This window comes from Salvelinus fontinalis, chromosome 26 (assembly GCF_029448725.1).
Source record: "Salvelinus fontinalis isolate EN_2023a chromosome 26, ASM2944872v1, whole genome shotgun sequence".
NCBI lineage: Eukaryota > Metazoa > Chordata > Actinopteri > Salmoniformes > Salmonidae > Salvelinus > Salvelinus fontinalis.
This window is the reverse complement of record NC_074690.1, coordinates 2,273,262-2,287,167: the sequence shown is the minus strand read 5'-3', so window position 1 is coordinate 2,287,167 and position 13,906 is coordinate 2,273,262. Positions and strand designations below refer to the sequence as shown.

Genomic DNA, 13,906 nt, shown 5'->3' with positions numbered 1-13,906 from the left:
TTTCCTGTCTTTGCGTTGGTCGTGTTTCTTATTTTGTTCATTTGTTTATTAAATGATTCACTCCCTGAACTTGTTTCCCGACTCCCAGCGGCAACATGGTTTCAGCTACTATTTTATTTCCCTGACTAGTTTACTCATGGATCTCTCTCTCTCTCTCTCTCTCTCTCTCTCTCTCTCTCTCTGTCTTTCTCTCTCTCTCTCTCTCTCTCTCTCTCTCTCTCTCTCTCTCTCTCTCTCTCTCTCTCTCTCTCTCTCTGTCTCTCATCTCTCTGCAACAGACATATGGTGACCAATATGTTCATCAAATCACAATAGAATTGCAGTATCAAATCACAATATCCTGCATAGAGAACTGTGAGAATCACAATACATATTGTAGCGGCACCTAATTATCGCCACAATATCGTATCGTGAGGTCCCTGGCAATTCACAATCCTACTTTTAGGTATTTTTATTTAACCAGGCGAGTCAGTTAAGAACAAATTATTATTTTACAATGGTAGCCTACCCCGGCCAAACCCTCCCCCTAATCCGGACGATGCTGTGCACAATGTACGCTGCCCTACGGGACTCCCGATCACAGCCGGTTGTGATACAGCCCAGGTTTGAACCAGGGTGTCTGTAGGTGACGCCTCTAGCACTGAGATGCCTTAAACCGCCACTCTGGATCCACCACTTCCTGACACCGCTTCCTGACACCACTTCCTGCCTTTTATCAATTCTAATAAAGCAGGGGTAGGGGGGGGGGGAACACAGAAGCAACTAAACGTAGACTCTCCTCTCTTCACTCTGCTTTGTACCGTCATCAATCACCAAGCACCAAGGTTTTCCTCTGCTGTTGATGAAACCGTTTTAAAACTTGCTGCTTGCATATTTAATTTCATTTGTCCACTGGCTCAAACAATGGAATCTGCCGGCCACCCGCCAACACACCTTTCAGGGGAAAGTCTCTATTATTTCTGAGACGGATAAGACGGTAAAAAAACTAACTCAATTATATCTAAACTTCAAATGGGGTTCTGTTTTATCTTTATCTTCAAACAGCTGATGTGTTGTCGTTGTCGTTTTAGTCAACGGGTCGCTACGACGACCAACAGGGAAACTATCAGTCTGCGCCGCAGCAGTTACTCTGCAATATACACACACACACACACACACACACACACACACACACACACACACACACACACACACACACACACACACACACACACACACACACGCACGCACGCACGCACCAACACACACACACACACACACACACACACACACACACACACACACACACACACACACACACGCACCAACACACACACACACACAAATGCACTTTCACACACAGATAGACACACAAACGCACCCCCAGCCCTCACACACGGCTAACCTCTGTCAGAAAACTAGGCATGTTTCATGGGTAGGGGAGAAGGCAGTTAACCTAACAAAAGACTCCAGCTCTGAGCTGTGTGTAATGTAATGTGCCTGGTTAAACAGACATAGTTGATAGGGATATCACAGGCCAGGAGAGACGGAAGGTAAACAGACAGAGTTGACAGGGATATCACAGGCCAGGAGAGACGGAAGGTAAACAGACAGAGTTGACAGGGATATCACAGGCCAGGAGAGACGGAAGGTAAACAGACAGAGTTGACAGGGATATCACAGGCCAGGAGAGACGGAAGGTAAACAGACAGAGTTGATAGGGATATCACAGGCCAGGAGAGACGGAAGGTAAACAGACAGAGTTGACAGGGATATCACAGGCCAGGAGAGACGGAAGGTAAACAGACAGAGTTGATAGAGATATCACAGGCCAGGAGAGACGGAAGGTAAACAGACAGAGTTGATAGGGATATCACAGGCCAGGAGAGACGGAAGGTAAACAGACAGAGTTGACAGGGATATCACAGGCCAGGAGAGACGGAAGGTAAACAGACAGAGTTGACAGGGATATCACAGGCCAGGAGAGACGGAAGGTAAACAGCTCTTTAGCAGCTTCAGCATGTTAGTAGGAGAACAAAGAGTTTTTCCTGAACATGTAAAGGCAAGGAGAGGAGACCACATTAGGGTATTAGGATGCATCCAGGGGGAGAGGAGACCACATTAGAGTATTAGGATGCATCCAGGGGGAGAGGAGACCACATTAGGGTATTAGGATGCATCCAGGGGGAGAGGAGACCGCATTAGAGTATTAGGATGCATCCAGGGGGAGAGGAGACCACATTAGAGTATTAGGATGCATCCAGGGGGAGAGGAGACCACATTAGAGTATTAGGATGCATCCAGGGGGAGAGGAGACCACATTAGGGTATTAGGATGCATCCAGGGGGAGAGGAGACCACATAAGAGTATTAGGATGCATCCAGGGGGAGAGGAGACCACATTAGAGTATTAGGATGCATCCAGGGGGAGAGGAGACCGCATTAGAGTATTAGGATGCATCCAGGGGGAGAGGAGACCACATTAGAGTATTAGGATGCATCCAGGGGGAGAGGAGACCACATTAGAGTATTAGGATGCATCCAGGGGGAGAGGAGACCACATTAAGGTATTAGGATGCATCCAGGGGGGAGAGGAGACCACATTAGAGTATTAGGATGCATCCAGGGGGAGAGGAGACCACATTAGAGTATTAGGATGCATCCAGGGGGAGAGGAGGCCACAATAGGGTATTAGGATGCATCCAGGTGGAGAGGAGACCACATTAGGGTATTAAGATGCATCCAGGGGGAGAGGAAACCACATTAGAGTATTAGGATGCATCCAGGGGGAGAGGAGACCACATTAGGGTATTAGGATGCATCCAGGGGGAGAGGAGACCACATTAGGGTATTAGGATGCATCCAGGGGGAGAGGAGACCACATTAGAGTATTAGGATGCATCCAGGGGGAGAGGAGACCACATTAGAGTATTAGGATGCATCCAGGGGGAGAGGAGACCACATTAGGGTATTAGGATGCATCCAGGGGAAGAGGAGACAGGGGGGGAGAGGAGACAGGGGGGGAGAGGAGACAGGGGGGGAGAGGAGACAGGGGGGAGAGGAGACAGGGGGGAGAGGAGACAGGGGGGAGAGGAGACAGGGGGGAGAGGAGACAGGGGGGGAGAGGACACAGGGGGGAGAGGAGACAGGAGGGGAGAGGAGACAGGGGGGAGAGGAGACAGGGGGGAGAGGAGACAGGGGGGAAGAGGAGACAGGGGGGGAGAGGAGACAGGAGGGGAGAGGAGACAGGAGGGGAGAGGAGACAGGGGGGGAGAGGAGACAGGGGATGCCTCCAGAGGGGAGAGGAGACAGGGGATGCTTCCAGGGGGGACAGGAGAGAGGGGGGGAGGAGACAGGGGGGAGAGGAGACAGGGGGGAGAGGAGAGTTGATGCATCCAGGGGGGAGAGGAGACAGGGGATGCTTCCAGGGGGGAGAGGAGAGAAGGGGGGAGGAGACAGGGGGGAGAGGAGACAGGGGATGCCTCCAAGGGGGAGAGGAGACAGGGGGGAGAGGAGACAGGGGGGAGAGGGGGAGTTCTGATTGATTAGTTCCTACTTTATATCTTTACACTCATGCAATTAGGAACCACATTTATCGACGACCTGAGTGCCAGGGGGAACCTGGAGCGTAGCACACCTCGTCTATAAATCTCCCCCTAATACACCAACGCACACACACTGAAACTCACACACATACACACACACACACACACACACACACACACACACACACACACACACACACACACACACACACACACACACACACACACACACACACACACACACACACACACACTCCCTTCATCACGCTGCCAATTTACACCACAAGTCAAGACTGATAAACCTCACATAGAAAGGACTAAAATTACTCCAGAAATATTTGATGAGGGATGTCTTGAAACGTTTGGCTTTACTGGTGTTGATATTAATCCATTTGTGTGTATCATTCAAAGTTGGTTGCATTTTGTAAATCTTACTTGACTGAAAATGTTAACCCCTTAACGCCCCACAGTCTGAGAAATACAGGATGTGGAACAAACAACAGAATGACATTTTCTTCACCGAGGTGAAACCGTGGTTGCTCACCCCACACCAGATAACACCTAACACGATGTACCTGGCTTGTGGTCTCACTCTCAAAGCCGTTATGATCTTCTTACTCTGAGTGCAGAACAGATGATAACTCTAATAAGTGTACCATGCTGCCCCCATCAGGCCCTCCGAGGAACTACATCCTCACATATAGAACACAAACACACACACAGCATCAGTCTACGCACCAAAAAACTAACAGACAGGCTTCTCTGCTCTCTTTCCCTCCTAACTAAACGTACTATCTCTAACCTTATAAAAACATTCTCTGTCCAAAACCTTCAGACACATTGTTATCTATTAAACCAGTGACTGTAGAAAATCTTTTATTTAACTAGGCAAGTCAGTTAAGAACAAATTCTTATTTTCAATGACGGCCTACCGGGAAACGGTGGGTTAACTGCCTTGTTCAGGGGCAGAACGACAGATTTTTACCTTGTCAGCTCAGGGGATTCAATCTTGCAACCTTTGGGTTACTAGTCCAACGCTCTAACCACTAGGATACCTGCCGCTCTGCGTTACTCCTAAACGTGAAAGCTTTTTGTGAATAACGTGATAAAGGGCTAACATTAAAACAGCACTAAAAACACGGTCTCTGCATTTACTATTCATGAAGATGATCAGAATGAACATAATGTCCTGCTAACATACAGAGTAGATCTATTGTCCAGACTGCTCAAATGACCCCTTTTAGGAGATGAATAATAACATTTTAAGTCCCATCAGGGTAAAAGGGGTAGAGAGAACACGGTAGCTTTTACCATACAATTAGAATGAACTTCCATGAGCTTCACTTTACACCTCTCACAACATTTATCCTCTATGATAGTAATATAGTGACATTAGTGTGGCGCTGTGTCAATAGCAAGAAGGGTGAACCTGGGAAAAAAAACATTATTTTGTTGTTTTACTTTCTTATACTTTTGTGTATATAAATGTATAGATTTAAATGTGATAGTTCTGGGAAGTGGAACTTCCACTGAGCCCTACAGTGATCCGTGGATGGATGGCTAACATAATGAACAGGTGACATTAATGTTAATAAGATATACTGTAATTATTAAAGGGAAGTTTATAACTACATGAATCGCATCAGATGAATTGAATTACACCAAAAATATTACACCATTAGGCTATACAATGATACGATATAAAAACATGGACCTAAAGTTACGCGGTTGAACCTACTGAAATAACAGTAATGAAAACCTTCATTGTGACACAATTATGAAAAAATGCGATCTTGTTTTCTCGGGATACATAAGACTGTCCGTTTTCTATTGTCTGGCTGCTAAAAAAATAAAGCACTTTGTTTTATCGTAAAGCACGGACAGATGAACGACAGCTGATTTGGCCAGTTGGTAACGCAATAAAACGTATCTTCCCTCACTACACAGTGAAAACGATTCATATATATTTTTTTTGAATAAACAGAAATGAAACTGCTTTAATGTAAAAATCAATTATCTCTGATCGCAAGATATAATGGTGTATTGTATTGCATTGGGTGGCCACCCACTCTGCCCGTTTCGTCAAGCACTCACAGGCTAATGTCGGTCGCCCACTAACGGAATGAACGGCGGTTCATATTGACCTATATCACAACAAGTTATCAATAACATATAAAAGATCAAGTAGCCTATAGTTTTGTATATCGATGATGTTGAAAACCAACTCATTGATTAAAGTTATTGGATGTGGCAACTTCATTGCGCTGGTTATTATCTCATTGTCATCTCTAAACTCATGTGACTATTATTGTCAACAACAACAACAAAAAAACACGACTTGGTCGAAAACAGGTCCTTGTGGATTTGGGTTGCCTCTAGATTATAACCTGAATATAAATTGAGTTGAGAATTCAGGCAGCAGAATTGGGATATCGATAGCGCTATGTCGAGCGTACCCGAAACTCTTTACGCATGCATAGCATAACAATTTCTACCTACGGAGTTCACAAATAAGTCTTAAACGATACGATGTTACCATAACATGTTACCAAATCACCTGACAACAACACTAGGCTGAGTAACGGAAATAGAAGCCCTTACATTTCGAAGTGGCAGGATCATTTCAGGTTAATCACATTACAAGTTATTACGGCTGCCGAGTAACGTTAACTGTCAACCCGCTCAACGCTACGCATCCAGAACTGTTGTGGTCCAATTCAAATTAAATAAACTGGGCCGATTTCAAAGAAATGAAAGAAAAGTCAAGTGTGACCCGATGTAAACACAAAGCATCTGAACAACACCGGTGTAACAACGTAGCGTACCTGACGGGATTTTAAACGCAGAAAACCAGGTTGCATTTAGAAATTAAAACATATATAATGTCTTACCTTTATAGACTTCTCCTCGAACCGTCAACAGCAAGCTGATAGCAGCTAATAGCCAATGTCTAACTTTATCCATGTCGACACGGAGCCGTTGTGTTAACCCCCAGTAGCGGGTCTAACTGGAGAGAGAAACTCGGATTTTCTTCAGTATGTCACAAGTTAGATTTGAGCCTCCCTATAGCCTCCTTTACATCTAACCGACGGATGATATTTTAACAAGTCGTCCTCTTCTCTTTCCCTCGTTGCTTGCAGTTGGTTCAGTGAGAGACCAACGGTTTCTCCTCGTCGACTTCCAACAGACTTGGCACCGTCGGAGAGAGCAATCTAGACACTCTGGTTTTACGCGGGGAAGATAGAGTGGTGGTTACGTTTCCCGAGAGCTCTCTGCCTGCTGTCCGCTGTCTCTCTCGCTCTCTCTCTCTCTCTCTCTCTCTCTCTCTCCCCCTCTCACCCTCTTTCTCTCTCTCCTATCTCTCCTATCTCGCTCTTCCTCTCTCTCTCCTCTCTCTCTCCTCTCTCTCTCCCCTCTCTCTCCTCTCTCTCTCTCTCTCCCCTCTCTCCTCTCTCTCTCCTCTCTCCCTCTCTCTCTCTCTCTCTCCTCTATATCTCTCTCTCCTCTCTCTCTCTCTTTCTTTGTGTCTCTCTCCTCTCTTTCTCTCTCTCTCTCTCTCTCTCTCTCTCTCTCTCTCTCTCTCCCTCTCTCCCTCTTTCTCTCTCTCATATCTCTCCTATCTCTCTCTTCCTCTCTCTCTCCTCTCTCTCTCCTCTCTCTCTCTCCCCTCTCTCCTCTCTCTCTCTCCTCTCTCCCTCTCCCTCTCTCTCTCTCCTCTCTCTCTCTCTCCTCTCTCTCGCTCTCTTTCTCTCTCTCTCTCTCTCTCTCTGTCTCTTCTCTCTCACTCTCTCTCTCTCTCTATGTCTCTCTCTGCTCTCTCTCTCTGTCTCTGTGTCTCTCTCCTCTCTCTCTCTCTCACTCTCTCTGTCTCTCTCCTCTCTCTCTCTCACTTTCTCTGTCTCTCTCCTCTCTCTCTCTCTCCTTTCTCTCTGTCTCTCTCCTCTCTCTCTCTCTCTACTCTCTCTCTCTGTCTCTCTCCTCTCTCTCTATCTCTCTCTGTCTCTCTCCTCTCTCTCTCTCTCTCTACTCTCTCTCTCTCTCTGTCTCTCTCCTCTCTCTCTCTCTCTGGTAGAGTGTGTATCGGAGCTCTGACTGAATTACTAAATGTGCTGGCACGCGCCAGGCAAAAGCAGAGGAATTCACTGGGAACGCGGGAACGGGTGGTGTCCCTGTCCCCTACCTACTTCTTCTCTTCAACGTTATTACTGGTCACGCAGCTTGGCATCTGTCTAACGTTATCCAGCTGCTTGTCTGTTTGTGAGAAAGTAGACTAACATGTCTCACGGCCAAGGACAAGGGAGACGGCAAACAAAAGGTTTGTGTTTTAACCGCACGGTGATAGTAGTATGCCACTAACGCTCTGCACACCCTCATTCACCCCCTCCCCATAATCACTAACTAAAACCTCTGTGTTCACCTTGTTCTAATTAGATCATCCTCGTAACCCTTAACCCTAATGTAGCACCACGTGGCATAGCATGAATTAACGCACACACGTAGATTTTCCCATGTAGTAGTAGTTTATGCTTAATTAATAGGCCTAAAATACACTATCTATCTTTTAGACTCACTGTGACCCCTTTTCATGTTGTCTAAAAGAATAATCCTATGGATGATTTGATATCTCCTATGAATACTCCTATGGATGATTTGATATCTCCTATGAATACTCCTATGGATGATTTGATATCTCCTATGGATGATTTGATATCTCCTATGAATACTCCTATGGATGATTTGATATCCCCTGTGAATAATCCTATGGATGATTTGATATCCCCTGTGAATAATCCTATGGATGATTTGATATCTCCTATGAATAATCCTATGGATGATTTGATATCCCCTGTGAATAATCCTATGGATGATTTGATATCCCCTGTGAATAATCCTATGGATGATTTGATATCCCCTGTGAATAATCCTATGGATGATTTGATATCTCCTATGAATAATCCTATGGATGATTTGATATCCCCTGTGAATAATCCTATGGATGATTTGATATCCCCTGTGAATACTCCTATGGATGATTTGATATCTCCTATGGATGATTTGATATCTCCTATGAATACTCCTATGGATGATTTGATATCTCCTATGAATGATTTGATATCCCCTGTGAATACTCCTATGGGTGATTTGATATCTCCTATGAATACTCCTATGGATGATTTGATATCTCCTATGAATACTCCTATGGATGATTTGATATCCCCTGTGAATACTCCTATGGGTGATTTGATATCTCCTATGGATGATTTGATATCTCCTATGAATACTCCTATGGATGATTTGATATCTCCTATGAATACTCCTATGGATGATTTGATATCTCCTATGAATACTCCTATGGATGATTTGATATCTCCTATGGATGATTTGATATCTCCTATGAATACTCCTATGGATGATTTGATATCTCCTATGAATACTCCTATGGATGATTTGATATCTCCTATGGATGATTTGATATCTCCTATGAATACTCCTATGGGTGATTTGATATCTCCTATGGATGATTTGATATCTCCTATGAATACTCCTATGGATGATTTTGGAGAAATGTGCAAATTGCAGACCAACTCCCTAAAAAGTCTCCAAATGTAGGCCATTCATTTACATCATTATATGTTCTAATTCAATCCAAGGGCATAACAAACATATTGTTCAATTAATATAGTACAAAGTCATTGTTTATACACCTATTTTATACTGAGAGGTGTCTGTCCCAAACCCTGACTCCTAAACGTCATGTTATTTATACTGAGAGGTGTCTGTCCCAAACCCTGACTCCTAACGTCATGTTATTTATACTGAGAGGTGTCTGTCCCAAACCCTCACTCCTAACGTCATGTTATTTATACAGAGAGGTGTCTGTCCCAAACCCTGACTACTAAACGTCATGTTATTTATACAGAGAGGTGTCTATCTCAAACCCTGACTACTAAACGTCATGTTATTTATACTGAGAGGTGTCTGTCCCAAACCCTGACTCCTAAACGTCATGTTATTTATACTGAGAGGTGTCTGTCCCAAACCCTGACTACTAAACGTCATGTTATTTATACTGAGAGGTGTCTGTCCCAAACCCTGACTACTAAACGTCATGTTATTTATACTGAGAGGTGTCTGTCCCAAACCCTGACTACTAAACGTCATGTTATTTATACTGAGAGGTGTCTGTCCCAAACCCTGACTACTAAACGTCATGTTATTTATACTGAGAGGTGTCTGTCCCAAACCCTGACTACTAAACGTCATGTTATTTATACTGAGAGGTGTCTGTCCCAAACCCTGACTACTAAACGTCATGTTATTTATACTGAGAGGTGTCTGTCCCAAACCCTGACTACTAAACGTCATGTTATTTATACTGAGAGGTGTCTGTCCCAAACCCTGGGACTGTAGAATGAATGTACCTTAAGCCACGCCTCTACTAATATCACCAGGTGATCAGACTGTAGAATGAACGTACCTTAAGCCACGCCTCTACTAATATCACCAGGTGATCAGACTGTAGAATGAACGTACCTTAAGCCACGCCTCTACTAATACCACCAGGTGATCAGACTGTAGAATGAACGTACCTTAAGCCACGCCTCTACTAATATCACCAGGTGATCAGACTGTAGAATGAACGTACCTTAAGCCACGCCTCTACTAATATCACCAGGTGATCAGACTGTAGAATGAACGTACCTTAAGCCACGCCTCTACTAATATCACCAGGTGATCAGACTGTAGAATGAACGTACCTTAAGCCACGCCTCTACTAATATCACCAGGTGATCAGACTGTAGAATGAACGTACCTTAAGCCACACCTCTACTAATATCACCAGGTGATCAGACTGTAGAATGAACGTACCTTAAGCCACGCCTCTACTAATATCACCAGGTGTTCAGACTATAGAATGGACGTACCTTAAGCCACACCCCTACAAATACAACCAGGTGATCAGACTGTAGAATGAACGTACCTTAAGCCACACCCCTACAAATACAACCAGGTGATCAGACTGTAGAATGAACGTACCTTAAGCCACACCCCTACAAATACAACCAGGTGATCAGACTGTAGAATGAACGTACCTTAAGCCACACCCCTACAAATACAACCAGGTGATCAGACTGTAGAATGAACGTACCTTAAGCCACACCCCTACAAATACAACCAGGTGATCAGACTGTAGAATGAACGTACCTTAAGCCACACCCCTACAAATACAACCAGGTGATGGGACTGCACTCCTCTCCAGCATGGCCACATGGTAAACATGGTAAACAGTCTGTCTGCAAACATTTTGGAGCAAAATGAGTGAAGAAGATGGTAAATCTTCATGTATTTTTTAACTGTTACTATCGAACGTCTAATATATCAATTGGTACCAAAATACACTATATATACACAATATATAAAAGTATGTGGACTCCCCTTCAAATCAGTTGATTTGGCTATTTCAGCCACACCCGTTGCTGACAGGTGTATAGAATCGAGAACACAGCCATGCAATCTCCATAGACAAACATTGGCAGTAGAATTTTCTGTACTGAAGAGCTCAGTGACTTTCAACATGGCACAGTAATTTATTTATTTATTTTTATTTCACCTTTTATTTAACCAGGTAGGCTAGTTGAGAACAAGTTCTCATTTATAACTGCGACCTGGCCAAGATAAAGCAAAGCAGTTCGACATATACAACAACACAAAGTTACACATGGAATAAACAAACATACAATCCAAAATGCAGTACAAAGATCTATATACGGCATGTGCAAATGAGTTGAGTAGAGTGTTGGAGGCTATTTTGTAAATGACATCGCCGAAGTCGTAGATCGGTAGGATGATCAGTTTTACGAGGGTATGTTTGGCAGCATGAGTGAAGGATGCTTTGTTGCGAAATAGGAAGCCGTTTCTAGATTTAATTTTGGATTGGAGACGCTTAATGTGAGTCTGGAAAGAGAGTTTACAGTCTAACCAAGCACCTAGGTATTTGTAGTTGTCCACATATTCTAAATCAGAACCATCCAGAGTAGTGATGCTAGACGGGCGGGCAGGTGTGGGCAGCGATCGGTTGAAGAGCATGCATTTAGTTTAACTTGTATTTAAGAGCAGTTGGAGGCCACGGAAGGAGAGTTGTATGGCATTGAAGCTCATCTGGAGGTTCGTTAACACAGTGTCCAAAGAAGGGCTAGAAGTATACAGAATGGTGTCGTCTGCGTAGAGGTGGATCAGAGAATCACCAGCAGCGAGAGCGACATCATTGATGTAAACAGAAAAGAGAGTCGGCCCGAGAATTGAACCCTGTGGCACCCCCATTGAGACAGCCAGAGGTCCGGACAACAGGCCCTCCGATTTGACATACTGAATTCTATCGGAGAAGTAGTTGGTGAACCAAGCGAGGCAGTCATTTGAGAAACCAAGGCTGTTGAGTCTGCCAATAAGAATGGTGTGATTGACAGAGTCGGAAGCCTTAGCCAGGTCGATGAATACGGCTGCACAGTAATGTTTCTTATCGATGGCGGTAATGATATCGTTTAGGACCTTGAGCGTGGCTGAGGTGCACCCATGACCAGCTCTGAAACCAGATTGCATTGCGGAGAAGGTACGGTGAGATTCGAAATGGTCGGTAATCTGTTTGTTAACTTGGCTTTCAAAGACCTTAGAAAGGCAGGGTAGGATAGATATAGGTCTGTAGCAGTTTAGGTCAAGAGTGTACCTCCCTTTGAAGAGGGGGATGACCGCAGCTGCTTTCCAATCTTTGGGGATCTCAGACGATACGAAAGAGAGGTTGAACAGGCTAGTAATAGGGGTTGCAACAATTCTAGCAGATTATTTTAGAAAGAGAGAGTCCAGATTGTCTAGCCCTTTCAGAACATCAACTATCTGGATTTGGGTGAAGGAGAAGTGGGGGAGGTTTGGGCGAGTTGCTGTGGGGAGCGCAGGGCAGTTGACCGGGGTAGGGGTAGCCAGGTGGAAAGCTTGGCAAGCCATAGAACAAATGCTTGTTGAAATTCTCAATTATTGTGGATTTATCGGTAGTGACAGAGTTTCCTAGCCTCAGTGCAGTGGGCAGCCGGGAGGAGGTGCTCTTATTCTCCATGGACTTTACAGTGCCCCAAAACGTTTTGGAGTTTGTACTACATGATGCAAATTTCTGTTTGAAAAAGCTAGCCTTAGCTTTCCTAACTGCCTGTGTGTATTGGTTCCTAACTTCCCTGAAAAGTTGCATATCACAGGGACTATTCGATGCTAATAGAACACCACAGGATGTTTTTGTGCTGGTCAAGGGCAGACAGGTCTGGAGTGAACCAAGGGCGATATCTATTCCTAGTTCTACATTTTTTAAATGCTTATTATTTTTGAATGCTTATTTAAGATGGTGAGGAAGGAACTTTTAAATAATAACCAGGCATCATCTACTGATTGGATGAGGCCAATGTCATTCCAGGATACCCCGGCCAGGTCGATTAGAAAGTTTCAGGGAGTGTTTGACAGTGATGAGGTGGTGGTCGTTTGACCCCCGACCCATTACAGATACAGGCAATGAGGCAGTGATCGCTGAGATCTTGGTTGAAAACAGCAGAGGTGTATTTAGAGGGCAAGTTGGTCAGGATGATATCTATGAGGGTGCCCGTGTTTACGGCTTTGGGGTGATACCTGGTAGGTTCATTGATCATTTGTGTGAGATTGAGGGCATCAAGCTTAGATTGTAGGATGGGGTTAAACCTCTAACGAGTCACCCTCCCGGATCCGGGATCCTCCTCATCAAAAAAGCTGACTAGCATAGCCTAGCCTAACGCGACAGGAATATCATATAATATAATTTCATGAAATCACAAGTCCAATACAGCAAATGAAAGATAAACATCTTGTGAATCCAGCTATCATTTCTGATTTTTAAAATGTTTTACAGCGAAAACACAATATATATTTATATTAGCTAACCACAATAGCCAAACACACAACGCCATGTTTTCACCATGTTTCCACCGCAAAGGTAGCTTTCACAAAACCCACAAATAGAGATAAAATTAATCACTAACCTTGAACAACTTCATCAGATGACAGTCTTATAACATCATGTTATGCAATACATTTATGTTTTGTTCGAAAATGTGCATATTTGAGGTATAAATCGTAGTTTTACATTGCAGCCACCATCACAAATAGCACCAAAACAGCCAGAATAATTACAGAGAGCAACGTGAAATACATAAATACTCATCATAAAACATTTATGAAAAAATACATGGTGTACAGCAAATGAAAGATAAACATCTTGTGAATCCAGCCAATATTTCTGATTTTTTAAGTGTTTTACAGCGAAAACACAATATGTATTTATATTAGCTCACCACAATAGCCAAACACACAACG

At 44.0% G+C, this 13,906-nt stretch overlaps 1 protein-coding gene across 1 annotated transcript in view; it reads right to left on the bottom strand.

Moving 5' to 3' along the window:
* Nucleotides 1–6,859, bottom strand: part of LOC129824568 (receptor-type tyrosine-protein phosphatase mu-like) — a 422,832-nt gene extending 415,973 nt beyond the window's left edge. The window contains exon 1 of the mRNA XM_055884259.1: nucleotides 6,415–6,859. Coding sequence (XP_055740234.1) covers nucleotides 6,415–6,487 — 73 coding nt within the window. The 5' untranslated portion in view covers nucleotides 6,488–6,859. The remainder of the gene's footprint in view (nucleotides 1–6,414) is intronic.
* Nucleotides 6,860–13,906: the final 7,047 nt, after the last annotated feature.